At 48.1% G+C, this 19,470-nt stretch overlaps 10 protein-coding genes across 10 annotated transcripts; 7 read left to right on the top strand and 3 right to left on the bottom strand.

Moving 5' to 3' along the window:
- Positions 1-431: 431 nt before the first annotated feature.
- FPRO_11636 (uncharacterized protein) lies at positions 432-1,561 on the top strand (the record flags this gene model as incomplete). The annotated part of the gene is made up of 2 exons (XM_031221134.1): positions 432-1,374; positions 1,422-1,561. 2 exons carry the CDS (start codon positions 432-434, stop codon positions 1,559-1,561), a joined length of 1,083 nt encoding a protein of 360 aa, XP_031086723.1.
- Positions 1,562-2,919: 1,358 nt separating this feature from the next.
- On the bottom strand, positions 2,920-4,523 carry FPRO_11635 (uncharacterized protein; the record flags this gene model as incomplete). The annotated part of the gene is made up of 3 exons (XM_031221133.1): positions 2,920-3,805; positions 3,854-4,300; positions 4,345-4,523. The coding sequence occupies 3 exons, from the start codon at positions 4,521-4,523 to the stop codon at positions 2,920-2,922; spliced, it is 1,512 nt and encodes a 503-aa protein (XP_031086722.1).
- Positions 4,524-5,380: 857 nt separating this feature from the next.
- On the top strand, positions 5,381-6,638 carry FPRO_11634 (uncharacterized protein; the record flags this gene model as incomplete). The annotated part of the gene is made up of 2 exons (XM_031221132.1): positions 5,381-6,147; positions 6,194-6,638. 2 exons carry the CDS (start codon positions 5,381-5,383, stop codon positions 6,636-6,638), a joined length of 1,212 nt encoding a protein of 403 aa, XP_031086721.1.
- A 349-nt stretch (positions 6,639-6,987) lies between these two features.
- FPRO_11633 (uncharacterized protein) lies at positions 6,988-8,724 on the top strand (the record flags this gene model as incomplete). The annotated part of the gene is made up of 3 exons (XM_031221131.1): positions 6,988-7,122; positions 7,169-8,203; positions 8,248-8,724. The coding sequence occupies 3 exons, from the start codon at positions 6,988-6,990 to the stop codon at positions 8,722-8,724; spliced, it is 1,647 nt and encodes a 548-aa protein (XP_031086720.1).
- Positions 8,725-9,635: 911 nt separating this feature from the next.
- FPRO_11632 (uncharacterized protein) lies at positions 9,636-11,334 on the top strand (the record flags this gene model as incomplete). The annotated part of the gene is made up of 2 exons (XM_031221130.1): positions 9,636-9,916; positions 9,963-11,334. 2 exons carry the CDS (start codon positions 9,636-9,638, stop codon positions 11,332-11,334), a joined length of 1,653 nt encoding a protein of 550 aa, XP_031086719.1.
- Positions 11,335-11,438: 104 nt separating this feature from the next.
- Positions 11,439-12,569, bottom strand: FPRO_11631 (uncharacterized protein; the record flags this gene model as incomplete). The annotated part of the gene is made up of 1 exon (XM_031221129.1): positions 11,439-12,569. One exon carries the CDS (start codon positions 12,567-12,569, stop codon positions 11,439-11,441), a length of 1,131 nt encoding a protein of 376 aa, XP_031086718.1.
- A 462-nt stretch (positions 12,570-13,031) lies between these two features.
- Positions 13,032-13,875, bottom strand: FPRO_11630 (uncharacterized protein; the record flags this gene model as incomplete). The annotated part of the gene is made up of 3 exons (XM_031221128.1): positions 13,032-13,499; positions 13,545-13,799; positions 13,843-13,875. The coding sequence occupies 3 exons, from the start codon at positions 13,873-13,875 to the stop codon at positions 13,032-13,034; spliced, it is 756 nt and encodes a 251-aa protein (XP_031086717.1).
- A 332-nt stretch (positions 13,876-14,207) lies between these two features.
- FPRO_11629 (uncharacterized protein) lies at positions 14,208-15,834 on the top strand (the record flags this gene model as incomplete). Its single annotated transcript, XM_031221127.1, has 3 exons — positions 14,208-14,387; positions 14,430-14,808; positions 14,852-15,834. The coding sequence occupies 3 exons, from the start codon at positions 14,208-14,210 to the stop codon at positions 15,832-15,834; spliced, it is 1,542 nt and encodes a 513-aa protein (XP_031086716.1).
- A 224-nt stretch (positions 15,835-16,058) lies between these two features.
- Positions 16,059-17,815, top strand: FPRO_11628 (uncharacterized protein; the record flags this gene model as incomplete). The annotated part of the gene is made up of 4 exons (XM_031221124.1): positions 16,059-16,283; positions 16,329-16,438; positions 16,481-16,643; positions 16,688-17,815. The coding sequence occupies 4 exons, from the start codon at positions 16,059-16,061 to the stop codon at positions 17,813-17,815; spliced, it is 1,626 nt and encodes a 541-aa protein (XP_031086715.1).
- A 550-nt stretch (positions 17,816-18,365) lies between these two features.
- Positions 18,366-19,238, top strand: FPRO_11627 (related to YER185w, Rta1p; the record flags this gene model as incomplete). The annotated part of the gene is made up of 1 exon (XM_031221123.1): positions 18,366-19,238. The coding sequence occupies one exon, from the start codon at positions 18,366-18,368 to the stop codon at positions 19,236-19,238; it is 873 nt and encodes a 290-aa protein (XP_031086714.1).
- Positions 19,239-19,470: the final 232 nt, after the last annotated feature.

The raw sequence follows: 19,470 nt of genomic DNA, 5'->3' as shown, positions 1-19,470 counted from the left end.
CAATCGAAGATGCAGCTGATTCTGCCCCTGGCCACGCTGCACTTCGTACCCGTTTCAACCCTGTGGTCACTTTTACCAGGACCTGTGTTGAGGTCCAAGTTAAAAACCTGCCTATACGACGAGTTCCAGCGTCGGCAAATTTTCAGCTTCTCGGATGAGCTCAGGGATCTGTATTTCTAGGCAAGATAATCACATCTTTTCACACTGCCTCGGCTTTGACTTCAGCTCCTAACCGACTTGCATCTTACATCCTAGTCAGCCGCATGAGACGAGAAGCCTCATTGGCTATTTGTAAAGCCAAGAATCGTCAGCGCCTAATCGCGGGGAACATGCACCTTTCATCTAGGTCCTTTTCAAGCGAGCCCATCGCAAGTCCACCATCCATGCTCATCATCAGCCTCTATCAATCAGGCCGATAAGTCTGATACAACATGAAAGAACTTGATCCTGCGCTATACACTATAGCATGGATCGCGCCCTCGGAGATCGAGGCTCAGGCAGCTCGTCATATGCTTGATAATCTTCATGATGGAAGATTCCCTACCAGTCGAGGCGATGACTATATCTTCTCAGCAGGTGACATCAACGGCCATAATATAGTCATCGCAACCTTACCAGCCGGACAAGAATATGGAACCGGTTCAGCCGCTGCCCTTGCTAGCCAAATCAAAAAGTTCTTCACCAACCTCTGGTTTGGGCTCCTCGTTGGAGTTGCGGCAGGTCTCCCAAATCTACGAAAGACACCACCAATTGATATACGGCTTGGCGATGTGCTTGTTGGATTACCCGAAGGAGACAGTGCAGGAATAGTCGCATACGATCTCGGAAAAGAGACAACCGAGGGCTTTGAGCTTCCAAGATCTGGCCAAGTCTTGGCGAATACGGAGACAGTCGTCAGATCAGCTATTGGCAGCATCAAGATCAGGGCTCCGTATGACACTGATATCTTTCTGCCATTTTACGATAGTGTCAAAGACAAAGAACACTCAAGAGGGACGTTTGCAGATCCTGGCCAGGAAAGGGATGTTTTCTATGACATTGGTGATGATGGTGTTGATAGCCCCGTCCTAAGGTTGCAGCGGCCTACTGATAGGCGAACTCGCGTATGGTACGGTTCTATTGGATCTGGGGACCATATGGTAGAAAGTACTCTCAAGCGCAATGAGATGAGAGACCGCTATGGAGTGATTGGTTTAGAGATGGCGGCTGCAGGGATAATGAATCGCATACCTGTTGGTGTGGTCAGAGGCGTTTGCGACTATGCCGACCAGCACAAGAATACTGAATGGCAGCCTTATGCAGCTGCCATGGCTGCAGCTTATGCGAAAGCAGTAATCTATGAGTTTGGACGGGGTAAGACAGCGTCAAGCTCCGGTAAGCAACTTGCCTCACCTTATTACATCTGCTCATAGGTTCGATAGATGTAGCCAAGCAAGAGTTTTTCAGCACCATTCTGTCTGATAGTCCACCAATTACAGACCGTTTTCTTGGGAGAGAAGCTGGGACTTTCGAAAAGAGATGGTTCTTTGTGGAATACCAGGGTCAGACAAAACACAACTAGCTCGTGAGTATGTTGTCCAGCGAAATGGAAAGTTTTGCGCGATCTTATGGATTGATGCATCCTCTGACGACAGTAAAGGGGAGTCCTTTTCACTTCATTGAGCCGTAGTGAAACGAAATCCGGGTCTAGGGTGGGTAGAGGGAACCTTTTACTGCATCTATTTCTTAGAGAGTGGCTTCGGATAAAGCCCGAGAAGAACTGGCTGATTGTGATTGTTAATGCTACTGGACTTATCCTGAGTAGACGCCTTTTGAGCCCCTTTAAGAACATGAAGTATGGATCTTTATGCGTTATTTCTATAAATAAAGTCACAGTGAGAGATCTGCAGCTCCAACAAATCATTGTTGAGAAACTTGAACCTTTGGCGCCGCCATCACTTCTTTTGTGGAAAGGTCACGAGAACAATACAGCACAAGGAGAAGATTAAAAGCTTTCAAAACTCCTCTATATCGTTATACTTGATGACCTCAGGTTGCCAACCCGTAAGCAGATGAAAGCTGGATCACTGGTAGGTCAGGAACCTCTGGAGCCAACATACTCGACCCCATTCATCGATGTAAAGCACTTCGGCCAAGTAAGTTGCTTTTCTGTGATTATTATAAAGGCGCAAGGAGAGCCACTGATAATTATGCCTGTCATATTTGTCGTTAGAGCATATATTGGCTCCCCTTCTTTCGGACTATTATTTAACCTTTCAGGTTATTGTAGGCGGATCACGTCCGGATTCGAGTCAATCAGAATCACGGATCCTGGAGACGATTGAAAGGGTTTATATCACAATAGTTGATTGTAGAACTGCTTAATGGAACGATTTCTTCGTAGAGAGTATGGTTTGTGTGTCATCACCTATACAAAACATGACAACAGTCTGTGTTTGCCCAGACGCAGACATTTTCATAGATTGTCTTGCATGGGATATGAATATGGTACTTCTTACAAAGACATGTGTTTATGCAAGAGAGGTCTATGGAAGAAGCAAAGACGAAGTGTAGCACAGAGATGGTATACTCGAGGAAATATGGAATCAACCGATTCAGGATCGAAACAAGCCTCAACATTGGGAGGCTAGCCAAAAGACAGCATGCAACTCTAGGTTATCATAGGGCTCATTGGGTGTGTAATCAGGCACGGATGTGAGTATCTCAAGAAATTATGATTCTACTATTGACCCTTATGTTAAACCACCGCCCTACAGCAATTAGCCCACCATGGAAGGTTACTAGGAACATGGTATCTTTGGGAAGTCAAGACTGAATCACGCATGCCAATAAATTGAAGATGAAAAGATAGTTGTGACATATCACAGCAGACAAATTCCAGTCCATTCATAGCCTCAAGCAGTGTTACCCCATCACGTCTTATCTAAACTGCGCCTCTTCCCAGCCTGACCTCCTTGACAGAGATACCTTGATGTCCCCAGCCGGTTTAAGAGACGTTAATGGAAGCTTTGATCTGTCCATTTGGGGAACATTGAAGGTTTTGGTCGTTGGAGCCACATCGAAACCAAGCAGAAAGCTTCCCACAAAGGTCAGGACTTCATAAGATGCAAAGTGACGGCCAGGGCAGAGAGTGTTGCCACCGCCAAAGGGTCTGAATGCGGCAGTCCTTCGGGTCTTCTGCTCCTTGGTAAGGACCTTGGACTTCAGAAATCTTGTGTGGTCAAAGACATCCGCGTCCGCACCCCAGGTCGTTGGATCAGCGTGGATGAAAGCTGTTGGCATCTGGACTTGAGCTCCTTTCTTCAAGAGCCAGCGGTCCTGGATCAGAGTGTCTTCGTTGGTGTACCGAACTGTCGCGATGCCACTCGTCATTCTAAGGACTTCATCGTAAGTTGACATGAAGACTGGCCACTTCTCACGAATGGTGGTGTAGTCGAGACATATTGTCCCAGAAAAAGAATTTTCAAGGGTAGCTTCAAGTTCCGACCGAATCTCTTTCAGCAGATCAGGCCTGGAGAAGATAGATATCAACAGCCAAAATGTCGTCGGAATGGTGTTTCCAACAATGGCAAGGATGCTGCCAAGAAGAGCGCGGGCATTATTTTCATTACTCAAGCCTCTTCGGATGCCCAAACTGGAAAGCTCTTTGATGAACGAGCAAGCAGTATCCAGACCGTCGTCATTGAGATACTTCAAGAATGCATCGACGAGCACTTTGCGAGTCCTTTGTGCTGTGGAGTGCTTCTTTGGGCTCAAGAACCAAGGGACGCCGAGGAGAAGCACCTTGATATTGGCTTCCCAGGCCCTATCAATGTCAGTACATGCTATTCTGTCTTCGCCTGAGGCGCCCTACCAAAATGTTAAGTTGAGAGATGGGTCAAGAGTGAAGGGATCCTTCTCTCCAAAGCAAGCAGAGTTGTTTGTTCTCATGAACAGGTCCTGAACCCAAGCATAAAGATAAATTGTCTGGTTTGAAGGAAGCTCATTGACGATGTTGAGCAGTTTCGCACGAATGAGAGTGCATAGTTCATCAAGAGACTCTGTTCCTGGGAGCAAAGAGGCCTTTTGGACTCTATGAATCTCACCATACATGCCATTTTCAGTATGAGCATCACGAAAGATGAGTTCAATACCGGCCTCGTCGAATCCCATCATTCGACGAAACGCCGGGATCATAGCTGGGCTGAATGATAGAGAAGTTGTGTTGCGCTGAACAGCTTGCACAAGTTCAGGAGATGTCACGATGTAATTCTTTTGTCCCGACATGTCAATCGTAAAGATTGGGTGCGGTTGTTGAGCGCTGACGAGGTTAGTGATGGTTGGCGAGAGCGACACAAGACTTACCTGACGAGATCAAAGTATCGCAAGCCATGCTTCAGGAGTCCGTAGATGTGACTGAAGTACGGGACAGTCTCTTTGACATATGGTGGCTCTCTCGCGTCGGGTTTCTTTCTGGTGGCTAAGGCGACGATGGCTACCACTACGCAGCAGACCACCCCAATGGTGAGGTTGCTCAGAGCCATTGTAATCGTCAAGTCTTTTCAGTCTACCCTATGCCAGAGTGCAGATTGTCTGAAGCGAAGTGTCGCTGCTTTGCGTGGGGATTGCTTGGATACCGATATCTCGACAACAAAAGACCGAGAGAGCTGCAGTGCCAGTTTCACGTTCAGTCACACTGGATGTGTCGTTTCTAATTCCGTTCAACTAATCAAGCATGAAGGAGTAAGCGCTGTCATATCCGTCCGTGTCATAGGTAAGTGGATGTTGTCATGCCCCCATCCAAACCCTTGACAAACAAGTCCTTGACCTCCACCAGCGACATTCCGAAGACCAAGGGGCGCAACAATGACAGCTAAGCCTTCTTGGTAGCGGAAGTCGGCTCCGCAAACTCAGAGCTACCAACACAGGTTATGGAGTCTTATCCATCACGGGCGTGTGCTTACAATGAGCAGGGATGCTTCGGCTATCTAGCCAAGACAAGGGTAGGGATTGCAGTTGCATCAAAGGATCGGGACCCTCTCTAGCTTCTACCGTTGAGATTTTCACGGGTGGCTTTTCCCAATTGTCCGATGCAAGGACTAGCGCCAGTGGGTTCTTTGGCTCATGCGGCTTATCTCAGAAAATAGACCAGTTTCTTCTCGAAACTGTTTCCGGTTCAGTGTTAGTCGTTGCTGGGATGCCTGGTGTTGAGAGTCACGAAATGGCTCACAGCGATGAAGCCTGTATAGGCGTTTCATCAGCCCCAGTGACAGCTCAGCAATTCTCGTACGAGTATCAGCTATACTGCCATTAGAGCCAACAGCCACCCAGCAGACCTAACAGCCCTTCTACAGGTCCTGTAGTCTTGGAGCTTCTGTATGCCCTCGTTCTGTTGGTAGCAATGGCTTGTCGACTCTACCTTCACCCGCTGGTCATATCGACAGCACAGCAATTCTTCTTCATTTACATCGCGGGCTTCACATCTCGCACATCAATTCTTCGACCAGTTGGGTTCATCATCTTTCTCATCTCAACGTTCGTTGCGCTCGCTACGTTTGAAGACTTTGTTGAACCTCCAGGATGGGTCTCCAGAGCCATCATCTCTGCATTTCCGCAAATCTCACTGACGTATTTTGAGCGTATGATTGTGCGTAAAATTGCATACGCCGAGGATCGCGAGAAGAAAGACCAAGAGCCGCAATCTAGGATCGCGGAATTTCGCAAGCGATATGTCTTTGGACAAGAGGTTGCATCCTCGATGAGAGGATTGGGTACGCCTTGGGAGATCAGGAACATTCACCACTTTGACTCTCAAGATCCGACATACGTGCCTGCTGCTACACCATTTGTGTGTATAAATCTTCTCAAAGTCCTTCTCTGCTACTTTGTCCACAAAATGTGCATCACGACGCAGTTGAGTCTCGATCAGCAGTACATGGCTCCAAACTACGAGCCCATCTTTCGCCGTGTTAGCGAAGTGACACTGGCAGAGCTACAAGTTCGGTACATCGCAACCGTCACAACAGTCGTGTCAATTTTCTGCTTCATCCAAGGCGGATACTCTCTCGCCTCCGTAGCATCAGTAACAATGAATCCGAAGGCTGTCAAAGATTGGCGACCGATTTTCGGTGAATTGACAGAGTCTTACTGTCTCCGACAATTCTGGTCGTAAGTTTTTTCAGTGTGTTTTAGTGGATGATCGCTAATTTTTCAGCACGTTTTGGCACCAAGGGCTGCAGAATAATCTTCGAGGCACTGCGACTTGGATTGTCAAGAACATCTTTCGCATGAAGTCTTACTCACTTCCATCACGGTATTTGAAGATTCTTCTTGCTTTTGCATTATCAGGCTTGGTTCACGTCCCAAGTGACATGGGCAGCGCGGTGTCTGCAACGGACAGCGGAGCGATCCAGTTCTTTAGCACGCAGTTGATCGGGTTGATGCTGGAGGATGTGTTTGGCGACTTGTTTCTTCCACTCTGGAAGTACAAGTTTACCAGAATATTGGCGAGACTTGCTGGTTATTTCTGGGTTATTACTTTTCTTGCTTGGTCTGGACCTGTTCGCTGGTTTCCTGTCATTTTACGACAGCGCCCGGAAACGGAACTGATAAGGCTCAGTGCTTTCAAGCCGATGGCTAGAGTCATGAGCTGCTGGTAAGATTACTTTAGTAGAATGTTCAATGAATAGCATCAAGTCAAGCGCTGCACCTTAGCCCTATTCCAGCCACTGACCACGTTATGAGTGATGTTCGAGCTTTTGAAATAGAATAATTGTAATTATAAAGCACGTAAATATAGTCGTATCGGACATAATACCCCCAGCCTCATGCGGTCTTCGAGTTTGTGGCAGTACCTGTTGGTGCACTGGTGCTGAAACGAGCGAAAATTAGTGCTTTCAGTGGTTTGTCGGCTCTAAATTTAGTGCTAGCCCACTGTAAACGTGTACTTAACAGCTCTCATGCTTGCTCCCACCTTCATCTCATTATCATCACGACTCTTCAGACAACATGATATCACCTCTTTACGCCATCGGCGGACTGCTACTGGCATATATTGGCCTGAGCACACTACAGCTGCTTTACAACTACAAAAAAGCCAAATCTATTGGCCTTCCCGTTCTCATCACGCCAATTGATCCATCTGTAGGTTTTGCTTCCCTCAAAAATGCACTCCAGCTAATGCCTTTAGAATGTCCCATATTTGCTTTGCAGCAGATTCCTGGAGCCTTTTCTCAGAAAAGTCCTACCATTTGGTCTTGGAAATTTTGTGGAATACAATAGCCGAGACTGGAATTATGAGCAGATCCATGATCTTCAAGAACGAATTGGAGACACCTTTATCATCGTCAGCCCGAAGCAGATCCGCGTGTTCACAGGTAACGCAAAGGCTTCTGACGATCTTTGTCGCCGACGTAGAGACTTTGTGAAAGCTGTCGCTCTCTACAAGCCACTTGAGATCTTTGGCCGCAATGTCGTGACGACTGAAGGGGACGATTGGGTGCGCCATCGACGGATCACAACGCCGCCGTTCAATGAGAGGAACAGCGCGCTTGTTTGGAACGAGTCCAAGAGGCAAGCTACCGACATGCTCAAGATGTGGGCCTCAAACCCGAAAGGCGTCGTGAACCCTCAGAGCGACACTATGGTTCTTGCTCTCCATGTCCTCACTGCCGCTGGGTTCGGCAGAAGCTACACATTCGGCAGCGGTTTGGAGAGTGCATTAGAGAATCACAGTCTCACATATCGCGATTCCCTCAGTCTTATTCTCGGAAGTCTCTTTACTGCTGTCTTCACAGCAACACTCAATCTTCCCACATGGATGCTGCCCTCCAAGTTCAAACAAGTTCAAGATGCCGTGGTCAACTTTCGACAGTACATGGCCGAGATGGTCGCCGAAGAGCGCGAGGCGATGAACGCCGGTGCTGAAGAACAGGACAACCTCATGAGCATTCTTGTGCGAGCATCTGAAAACCAGAAGAAAGAGGGGAAAGGGACTCGCCATTTGACAGATCCTGAGATTTATGGCAATTTGTTCAGCTATAACCTCGCTGGCCACGAAACAACATCCAACACTCTTGCTTATGCGACAATCCTCCTCGCAGCGAATCCCGAATGGCAGAAATGGGCAGCGGAAGAGGTCGATCAAGTCACAGCTGGGGTTGACTTGAAGGACCTTGACTACGAAACATATTATCCTCGATTGAAGCGCGTTCTCGCAATCATGGTACGTCAACCATCAGGTCAATTGATCATTACTAACATCACCAGCACGAAACATTACGATTATTCGGTGCAGCAAGGGCAGTCCCCAAAACAACACTCGTAGACCAAACCCTCAAAGTCAACGGCGCATCATACACAATCCCCAAAAACACCTTCGTCGGCGTCAACCTGGCAGGCCTACACACATCCTCCGCCTCATGGGGCGACAACGCGCTCCAATGGCTCCCCAGCCGCTGGATCACGGCCGACGACAAGCTCGCTCCCATGCCAACAGGCGCTTTCCTCCCCTGGGCGGCTGGCCCGCGAGTGTGCCCCGGCAAGAAATTCTCGCAGGTAGAGTTCGTAGCCGTCATGGCGTGTCTCCTCAAGGACTACACCGTGGAGCCTGATGCAGAAGGTGACCACCTCAAGGAGGCGGCGTCAAGGGCCCTCATGGAAGAGGCGAAGCAGTCTAGTTTCAATTTCCTGCTCAAGGTGAAGCACCCTGAGAAGATCAAGCTGCGGTGTGTGCGCAGAGTCTAGTTTGGCGTAGAGAATAATGACAAGGACGTGTTTTAGCGGATGTTAGGTCGTATGTAGGGCTACAGGGCTTGAGTGGAGGTTACATCAATGCTACGCGTTCCAGAATGAATCCTTTCATTTGGGTAGAGTGCACTGACTAGACTGACTTTTTGTCTCCGCAAAGTCCCGGGCCTAAAACAGGATCCGTAAGCCACGATAATCCTTGGTGTTTGGCCCGCTATCTCACTGCTACGTGTCAGGCAAAGCATGATTTTATCACAAACAGATTCAGAATCTTCATAGATTGACCCACTCGTGACAAATTACTACTTGGTTTCTGACTTTACAGCATAGCCTGGTTGCCAGTGGAGGAATTAGGTGAGATTCTAAATCGCTTTCATCCCTGGTAGGAAGTTTGCAGTCAGCATTTCTGCGGCCAAAATGCCGCTGCATCCGTTCCTGTTAACGTGAATTACAAGTCCTTATGTAATCCTGAAGCTACACGCCCTGTAGGGGAAAATTAGTGAAGACATCATGGGGGGGCAAGAGATAAACAAAGATCGCTTAGATCTCTATCTAACCGACTTGCTCCCTTGCATCCACCTCCAGCCCAACCATTCAAGGCGCTGGCCACTATCACAAGCACCCCAAAGGCTGAGCAAAGCAAAAAAAGTCCCCAGAAAGACTCACTAGTCGTTTCACCGATGATACCAAGGCCTCACGTAATGGTAGGCGTGTGGATAACGTCCACCGAGCTGATAGTCATGAATCCGTGAAGTCCCATATCCCAGCAATTAGGAACCTGTTGGTCGGTAGCCTAGACAGTAGCTCTATTTATGGAGTCCAAGAGCATTCCTTGCATCATGATATCCGGGCCGGTGTTTGACAGCGGATATCCACAAATGACAATTTTCTTTTATCACGTTGCGAGAATGCCTTCTCTGAGAATGCCATCGAGAGTTTTGAAGGACATGTTCGATTTCGATATGATGAACGCTCCTTTGTTCAACGTCTCGGCGAGTAGTATTGCCCTGGTGGCGGTATTATTATTGCTTTCGACGCATTGTATCACTACGATTCGATATTCGATACAGCGGTTTTATGATCGTAGATACAAGGGAAAAGAGCCACCGACGCTTCCATATGTTCTACCAGGGGTTGGTTCAGCATTGAGTCTGATCAGAAATCCCCATGGATTCTTCAATTCCATTGTGTATGTTTGTTTACCCCTATTACACTACTTGGCTAACATTTCTCAGCCTGAATGTCGACAAGGGTGAACCCATTCGCATGCGTCTAGGCAACGTCCACGCCTATCTCATCCACGGCACAAGAAATGTTCAACAAGTCTTTCGATGTTCAAAAGAACTCACATTCGAAGAGTTTGCTCTCCGAGTAGCTCAAAAGGTCAAGCGTCTTCCTGCCAAAGATGCTGCGTTAGTGGCAAAGGATATATCAGGATCATCACGATTGCCGTTAACCGAGACTCGTGAGGAAGATCGTATATGGAGAAAGTTTCATGAGATCTACGAGTCCCACCTCATTGGCGCCAATGCGGTGTCTGCCCTTACAGAGTTGTTCATTGATACCATGATTGATGAGCTCGGTACTGTTGGCACTCGGGGACCCATTGAGATTGGCATTGATGAGTTTATGAAGCATCATATGTTTCGAGCTTCTACCATTGCTCTCGCCGGTCGAAAGGTCTTTGACATTGATCCCAATTTCGCAGATGTGTTTTGGAATTACGATGAAGATTTCATGTCTTTGCTGTACGGCATTCCCAAGTTTCTCTGCCGCAAAGGCTCCAATGCTAGGGACAAGTGCTTGGAGACCGTCAAAGGTTATCTCGATCAAGGTTGGCAGAACCTAGATTGGAGAGCTTGTCACGAAAAAAACCCTGATTGGGAACCAAACTTTGGATCCAAGCTTGTTCGTGAAAGAGAAGTTGCCATGGAGAAATATGGTATTGGCCTTGACGGGAGAGCATCTTTTCAAATGGGTCTCATCTGGAGTATTAACTCTAATGCTATCCCGATGACATCTTGGATCATTATTGAGATTCTTCGTCGACCAGAGATTTTCAAACAGATACGAGAAGAAGTTGCTACAGTCTTCGACAAGGACACCAAACAAGTCGACATCGTGGCACTCAAGAAGTTGACACTACTCAACTCAGTATACTTTGAGTGTCTTCGTCTAAGATCATCAGTGTTTGTGGTCCGCAAACTACGAAACTCGATCGAACTAGACGGCTACAAACTGAAGGAGGGCAATCTCGTTCTTGCACCATCATACCTTGCCCACAACGCCCCAGAAGTATGGTCATCATCTACGCATCCCCCAGAAGAATTTTGGCCAGAGCGTTTCATCAGGAAAGGCAACTCTGGGATCTCAGCGGGCAATTATTTCCCCTACGGAGGCGGCGCAGCAATGTGTCCAGGGCGGAACAACGCTAAGCAGGAGATTCTGTCAGCGGTTGTTTTGTTCTTTGCACACTTTGAGATTGAGCCGTTGCGGTTTGTGGATCGTGATGGGAAGACGTCGGATAGAGGGCCTGAAGTTGGACATGAAGCGAGGGGTGTTGCAAGGGTTGATAGAGATTTACTTGTCAGATTACGGCGCGTTTAGGATACCATGAGTCAATTACTAGGATCGCTTTTCAAAGATGATGAAATGACGCAAAATCGATTTTGTAAAGTTTAATGACCAACAATAAGGTTGCGAAGTCTAATCTATCGTATGAACTGCTTGATGACAGAGAAGGAAACCAATTGGTCTCCAGGCTTTACGACTCTTGCAGCGGGATATGCCCATGACGGGGTCATCAAGTACATGTAACACATAACCCAAAAGCACCCAAACCGCCTTGACCAGGTTCCCTGCATACCTCGAAAAACATGCTGAACTCCGTCCTCACACATAATCACCAGCGCTGTTGTGAGGAAATAGTTGATAACGTTAGTCTCCTTTGCAGATATCCCTAGCGCTCTATCGGCGGGGAAATGCAGAGCCCCAGAAATAAAGAAGCATACGATAAGCTTGCAGTAACGAGAAACAGGACCCTTTGGCATGTGAAGAATTCCATGGACAAGGAAGTCTGAAAGGGAGGTGAGGTGACGTCGTAGTGTCTGATGCCAGAAATTACCCCAGAAGCGCCTAACGCTGTAAGCCTCGGAGAGACGACCCCAGATTGGGGGTAGCATTTCGACCGGGTACAGGTTTAGGCTGAGGTACAGAAGTGAAAAAGTACTGTTGATAAGATGAATGACGCAGAAGGTGTTGAGCCAGAATCCAAAGGTGGCAAAGAAGCGAAATATTGCCTCTTCGGAAGTAATTTGGCCGATGCGTGTCAGCAAGTGTTCCTTCTGGGGAGATATCATGTTGGGATCTGGGGGTGGTTGGACGGCAAAGACATCGAGGATGAGATAGCTGACAATAGCATTCCTTGCATGTCTTGCAAGTTCCTGGCTACGGGACGGTACGAGAGAGCGTGTATGGCTATACCAGGGAGGGATTTGAGATATCTGTTCCCTCGTACCGACACCACGCATGTTCCAAAGATTGCTGACCCCAAAGGACGCACGCTTCGTAAAGGATGGCGATGGACCCTCGAAAGACAACCTGCTCAGGCAGAGATCGTCAAACGTCTTCAAGCATTGAATCCACATTCCCGTAGACAGCAACGCCACATGGAGACGACTGGGCAATGCATCGAGAATGGCCTGATTGAAGAACCAGGTAAGCAGAGCGACAACCGCTGCAATAGCAGGTCGAACAAGGTTTGTGGGAGCCGTGAAACCGAGAGCCCAGGCTGTAAGGCCCTGGGACGCCAATGCAAGGCAAAATGCAACGAGAGCGGTCATGTCGATGAGTGAGGCAAGAAAGTTACAGCGTCAATCAGCATGAACGTGGAGATATTTACAACAGCGTCAAAGCTCTAACACGGCCTGTAGAGTAACATTGCCATTCCGTGCCGCGCGCGTGCAAAACTCAATTAACCCTGTGAAGAAGTCTCGGTCAGCGATGGTCCGAAACCAAATACCCATTCAGGCTTCACCGCACGATATCCCGCACGGAAAAATACGGTTTCATCTTAAATGGAGTTTTGCTTAAATCTCACATTCACTTACAACTCCAGTACCCGAAGGATCGCCCACATGCCGGTTTACAACCCCTGCAATCGCGATTAGCGGCTCCGTCTGACGTGAGATTAAACGGCATGGGGTGCATATACGCGACCAATCGAATCTCTGCTCAGACGACGGCCGGCAATGAGAAGCATGTACGTGGCGCAGTTTCTTTTTCTTCTATTCAACCAACTCGACTCAAGTTTCAGACGCAAACTCTGACCACGCGAAGGATCCTGTGTAATACAGACCAACAAACAAACACAGCCAGACCAACGATCCAAGACCCATAGCGACTCGCTTCACGTTTCTAAGAAAAGCAGCTTCGTTGACACGTGGGAACGGCTGACCCTCTGGAACAGGCCTGTCCAGAAATCGCGCCAGGGGCTCCCATCCCATACTCGGTTGATACTCGAGCAATTGCCCAGCGGGCACGATATCGTGAACCCATTGATTATGCTTATGGTATAGTTCCTCCGAGGGGACTTGCTCGAGGTTGAATTTCTCAGCGTAGTATTTCGACCAGGCTACGATAAGGTCGCTGGAGTGAATCACGCCGGGGATCCAGTAGCCTAGAATGCGGTACCACTTTGAGCGGAGATCAATACCCAGGCTGTAGTAAGACGCGAGCCAGACCTGCGGGTTTTTGCGGACGGAGAGGATGACCTAAAAATTGTAAGTAAGCTTCAATTGAGAGAAGATGATTCGTACCTTTGCGTTGGGGTAGATTGTCAGCATGTCATCGACAAGAGCGCTAGCAGGCGGTTCAAAGACAGCTTCGAAGCCATCATACAGCTTCCTCAACGCCTTGAGTCTCTCATTGCGGTCTTGGATCGCTAGTACTCTTGCACTTTCTTTGACGCGAGAGATTGGCGCAGGAGGATCTCCAAGGTGAAAACAAGGAGTCACACCAAGAATCTCGAGACCTTTCTTGAGACTTGTAGTAGATGTGCGCGGAAGACCGGCCTGAGACGTTAGTAATTGACATCCACGGTGAGGAGAAACGTACGACTATGATCTTTACGTCTGAAGTTGCTGACATTGTGATGGTGGGCCGAATGTTCCTTGCACAGCATGAGATTGGAACAAGTATCTATAGATGTTTTTGCTGGCCGTGAATGTCACAGCGTCTGATGGAAGCTTACTATGGAGCAGAGCTAGAGGCATAATTACTGTAGACGCCCCATGGTGGAGCAGGGAATGCGGTTGTGGCGTGGCCGACTGTTTTGAGGGTGAAGCTAACGTTGGCTAAATTTAAACTAAACTAGCGATGTTTCGGCTAGGGCTGACGGTGAAGTACGTACTCATCTTCGGGTAGGAAGCTTTCTTTCCGGTTTTGACGTTGTCGTGAAGGTATTCTCAGCATCAATCGTGATGGCGGTTTATCTGTTTGTGGCCGTCTTCTTGGCGGTTGTTTATCTGGCCCAGTATAGAAGTTCCCCGAAGCTGTCCTCCAGTCTTCAAAGACTTAAGCGGGATTCATATTTGCCTTTCAAATTACATTGGGCTTATCTCACGGATTGCCGACAGCTTTTTCTTGAAGCTTATCAGACGGTATGTCTCCTCCAGAGGCAATGAACACTACTAACAAATCAGTTCACCAAACATGGCAAAACCTGCGTGTTGCCTAGCATGGGCTTCAAAGATGAAATCCATCTAGCACATCACCATACCCAATGGGCCGCTTCACAGCCAGATGCCGTACTCAGCCCAATTGAGGGGTTTCGAGAAATCGACAAGGGAGACTGGAACTCTGGACATGCCAGTTATATCCAAGATCCATGGCAGAGTATCGTCATCAAGAAGGAGATGGGCCGTTTTCTTGAGATACTGGCTGCTGCGGTTGATGATGAGCTTCAGTATGCAATTCCTGAGTATATCAAGCCTGGGGTTCGTGATGAGGTTGATGTTTATGAGGCTATGAAGTGGATTGTCGCTCAGGTCTCGAGTCGGTTCACTGTTGGCCTTCCCCTTTGTGAGTCCCTAATCCTTTTATTCAATGCTAGCTAATTTCCAAGGCCGCGACAAGGAGTATCTGAAAGATTCCCTTGCGTTTGCAGACTTGTTCATCTTGAACTCTGGATTGCTGATATACACTCCGTCGCTTCTCAAACCGCTGATTGGATTTCTTGTTACTTTGCCAACACGGTACAGACGATGGAAGATTCAAAGGCATATTCAGCCTCTCTATGAGGGGAGAACCAAAAGGCTACTGAATCCTGGACTTGATGAGAAGAGCGAAGAACCGACAGACAATCTGCAGATGATGATGCGATATGCCATCAGCAAGCATGGTAGTCAAGTTGCGCCGTCTCAGATCTCTGATCGACTTTGCCTTGCAAACCTTGCCTCTTTCCATCAGACTGCGGTTGCTATCAGTAATGTTTTGATCAACATCGCAGCCTCAGATGCCGAGTTCAACACGATTGCAGTTATTCGGAAGGAGATAGCAGACGTCCTTGCAGAGAGCAATGGTGTTTTTGACAAATCCTCGGTTTCTAAAATGATCCAAACTGACAGCATTCTGAGAGAATCAATGCGAACACATGGCTTTGGAAACAGAGCTATGATTCGAAAGATTGTTGCGCCAGGTGGTCTCAAGACTCCAGATGGTCATACGCTACCCAATGGCTCAACCTTGTCGATCCTCTCGTATCCTGTCCATCAGGACCCTGATATCTACGATAGCCCTGACAAGTTCTACCCTTTCAGATTCTCCAATATGAGGACTGGACCCGATGGCAAAGACGCTAATCCAACGTTGTCATTTGTATCGACCTCTTCAACGTATCTTCCTTTTGGACACGGAAAACATGCTTGTCCAGGACGGTTTCTGGTGGATTTTGAGATGAAGATGATATTGTATCATGTTTTGAGCCGGTTTGATATTGAGCTGCTTCCTGAGCACAATGGGGTTCGGCCGGAGAGCCAATGGGTTACAGAAGCTGTTATGCCGCCTGTTGGTGTCAAGCTACGATTTAGGAAGAGAGGATTCTCTTAGTGTACCATAGTCCATAGAACACGATTTGCAATATCAAGATGTCAATTTGATCTCGTTCCCCAATTTAGTGCAGTGTCCACTGAAGATACGCTCTTAAGCGCCTGTAAGCCAATCAAATAGTGAGAGTGCACGAAAAAGGCCCCTGCACAAAGCTCAAGTGGGTAAGCCTGCACATAAAATACCCAGCTCCGTGAGATTTCCTCCTCATCCACATCATTCTCACAATGGCACGAATTGCTCTTTTTCTGTCATATTACCGGCCCTGGGCCATTTGTGCGCTTTCTTTTGCGATCTACACTCAAATAATCTACGACAAGAATTATTCTATTCGGTATGCTCCGTTTTATATGGGGAAGTATTTGCTGGCGTTCTTGGGTGTTTGGGCGTTCTACTTGGTATTTCTATACCATCGGTTCTTTAGTCCTTTGAGGCACCTGCCACAGCCAAAGGTATGTAGCAGAAGATAGGGATCAGAATATGACTGACTGTGGCAGGGCGCGAGCTTTATCAATGGACATTGGGCAGAGTCTGTCAGTCAGCCTGCTGGCTTGCCGTTCAGACATTGGTCAAGAACAATTGAAAACAATGGATTGATCAGATACAAGTGAGTGGATTCTCTTATGGAAGACTCATACTGACTTGGCAGACATCTGTTCAATCAAGAAAGACTCGTCGTCACAAGCCCTGAGGGTCTCAAAGAGGTGCTCGGCCAGAACAGCTATGACTATGTCAAGCCTCATCTCCTCCGCGCAATGGTCGGTAAGATCTTGGGCTATGGACTGCTCCTATCAGAGGGAGATGTACACAAGGTAGGCTTATCCGTCTCGCATGAGACCAAAGCTGACACCCTCAGATGCAAAGGAAGAACTTGATGCCGGCATTTAGCTTCCGTCACATCAAGGAACTCTATCCCGTCTTCTGGAGCAAAGCACAAGAGCTAGTACACGGGATCGAAAAGGAACTCAAAGAAGAGTCAACTTCAGAGATCGACATTGTCGACTGGGCGAGTCGAGCCTCTATGGACATCATCGGTTCTGCAGGCATGGGTCACGAGTTCAAGTCTCTTGCAGATCCCAGCATTGAAGACACCATGAAGATGTATGGATCAATGGTCAAGCAGAGTCGTGGTGCCAAGCTCTTGACGGTTCTTCAGCTTGTTCTTCCCTCTATTATCACGGATTACCTGCCCTTTCAGAGAAGCATGGGCGTCTTGGCAGCTTCTAAGGCAGCGAGAGAGACATCCCAACGACTTATCAATGCGAAGAAGGTCCAGATGGCAGCCAAGGAGAAGTTATCGCCTGATATCATCTCTACGGCGCTTGAGTCTGGTCATTTTACGGACGAGGGACTCGTTGATACTATGATGACCTTTTTGGCAGCTGGGCACGAGACCAGTGCTGCAGCGCTGACTTGGACAATCTTTCTTCTGGCCAAGAACCATGACATTCAGGATCGTCTTAGAGAGGAGATTCGGCACAATGTCGATGGACTAACTGACGACGTTGACGCTAAGAAACTTGACAGTCTCTCTTATCTCCATGCAGTCTGCCAAGAATCACTCAGGCTCTACGCACCCATCCCCTTCACTGTCCGCGATGCCCTCAAAGACACTCAAATCCTCGGAATATTCGTCCCCAAAGGAACAATGGTCATTCTATGTCAATGGGCCATCAACAGAGCCCACAAACTCTGGGGCCCTGATGCAGACGACTTCAACCCTGAGCGATGGATGGCACCTGGCCAAGCCAACTCAGGCGGTTCAAAGAGCAATTACGCATTCCTGACATTTCTACACGGTCCTCGAGGCTGTATTGGTCAGAAGTTCTCACTGGCTGAGCTCATGGCTCTCACGTGCGCGTTGGTAGGGAGATACAAGTTTGACATTGACAAGGACTACGAGGTACGGGATATCACGGATGGGATTGTGGCGAAGCCTAGTAAGGGACTGAAGGTCTGTGTGGAGGAAGTCCAGGGCTGGTGAACATAGATCAGGGAGCGTGTGAATAGAGTCTTATTAGTTCCTTGAGCTTTATCAAGGGGTTCTGCCCTGCACATCAGGTAGCAAAGTATAATTCTCGTATTCATCTGCACAGCAAAGCCAAGACTGCATGACGAGAAATGTCTCACAAGCCGGCATTTGCTGGCGCCCAGCTTCTCAGTGACACAGCCAACAAGGGGGTCAGCGACATGTCAGAAAGCTAATCTCTGCCACTTTTTACGTGGTCGTAGCAAGGATGTCGTCCCCATACTTATTCCCACACCGTAAGATCTAACGTCGCACCCTATCCCTGTCAGCCCCGATAGCAGGCTCCATGCTTGCAATCTAAGCGGATAAAACACGACTCGGTGTTGGGTCAGCGAATGACTCGGAAAATAGCACAAGCTCTGAGGGACTTGTTGGTCCTGGGGACTGTTGCAGATCCGTCTCCGCAGCGCCCTTCCCTTCATTCTGGCCGACTCTGGGGCTCTAGTTTTCGCTCTTCTTCAGACCGTCAGCTTTGTCGTATTCTTCACTCTTCATCCAAGCCATAATGTCGATAGCAGATGGCTCCTACGCTCGAGGCGATCTTCTAAACGGTTGTAAAGACCTTATTCCAGGCCTTAAGAATGCCTACGGTTATGTGCCCAGCCTAGCAGCTGGAATCGTCTTTTGTCTCATCTTTGCCGCTACGGGGATTTATCACATCGTTCGATCGTTCCAGAAGCGCAAAGCCACTTCGTACCTGCTAACCATTTCGTCGTACATCGAACTCATCGGCTGGATTGGTCGAACGTGGTCGTCGAAATGCGTATACAACAAGATTGCTTTCCTCCTTCAGATCACTACCCTCGTCGTCGCTCCCATCTTTGTCGCTGCCGCCATCTACGTCACGCTGGGATATCTCATCAAAGCTGTCGGACCTCAATACTCTGTTATCAAGCCCAAGCTTTACCTCTGGATCTTCCTCGTCGTTGATGTCCTGGCTCTTCTGATCCAGGCCGGCGGTGGCGGTCTTGCCTCAGGGGCAGCCAACAAGGGCAAAGACACGAAGCCAGGTGCCAACCTTATGGTCGCTGGTATCATCTTCCAACTCGTCAGCATGACTGGCTTTTGCATTCTCTTTGCAATTTTTGTCTTGAGAACACGAGGTCTTGAACTCGCCAAGGGTCAACGCTTCGTCATCTACGCCACCATAATGTCCGTCGTGTTTGTCTACATCCGATGCATCTACCGAACGGTCGAACTCCTTGAGGGTTGGAATGGGAAGTTGATGAAGACTGAGGGATACTTTATTGGTCTTGATGGTGTTTGCATTGCAGTTGCCATTCTGATCTTTTGTATCTTTGATCCAGCTATGCTGCTCGATCATGATAAGCAGCCCGAGCTTTCCTTCAACGAGCTCAACACTGTTTCTACAAAGTGATGCCTTCATGGAGTCGCGAAAACTGATTGGCATCATTGCATGGGGAATGGCCAGCTGAAAGCGCATCCTGTTGCTGGAAGTTTTAGTTTATAATAAACGTGTCTTGTTTATCGCCTGATCCAAATTGCAGAGTCGTTGAGAATGGCCTCATATTCTCTGTCATGTTAGTCACTAATGTGCAATCGTGTAATCCAAGTGAGGGAACTGTTTCGTATTGTAATAATACTGGCGG

The sequence above is a fragment of the Fusarium proliferatum genome (assembly GCF_900067095.1).
Source record: "Fusarium proliferatum ET1 genome assembly, contig: FPRO_scaffold010, whole genome shotgun sequence".
NCBI lineage: Eukaryota > Fungi > Ascomycota > Sordariomycetes > Hypocreales > Nectriaceae > Fusarium > Fusarium proliferatum.
The sequence above is the reverse complement of the archived record's forward strand: the minus strand, read 5'-3'. Positions and strand labels throughout refer to the sequence as shown.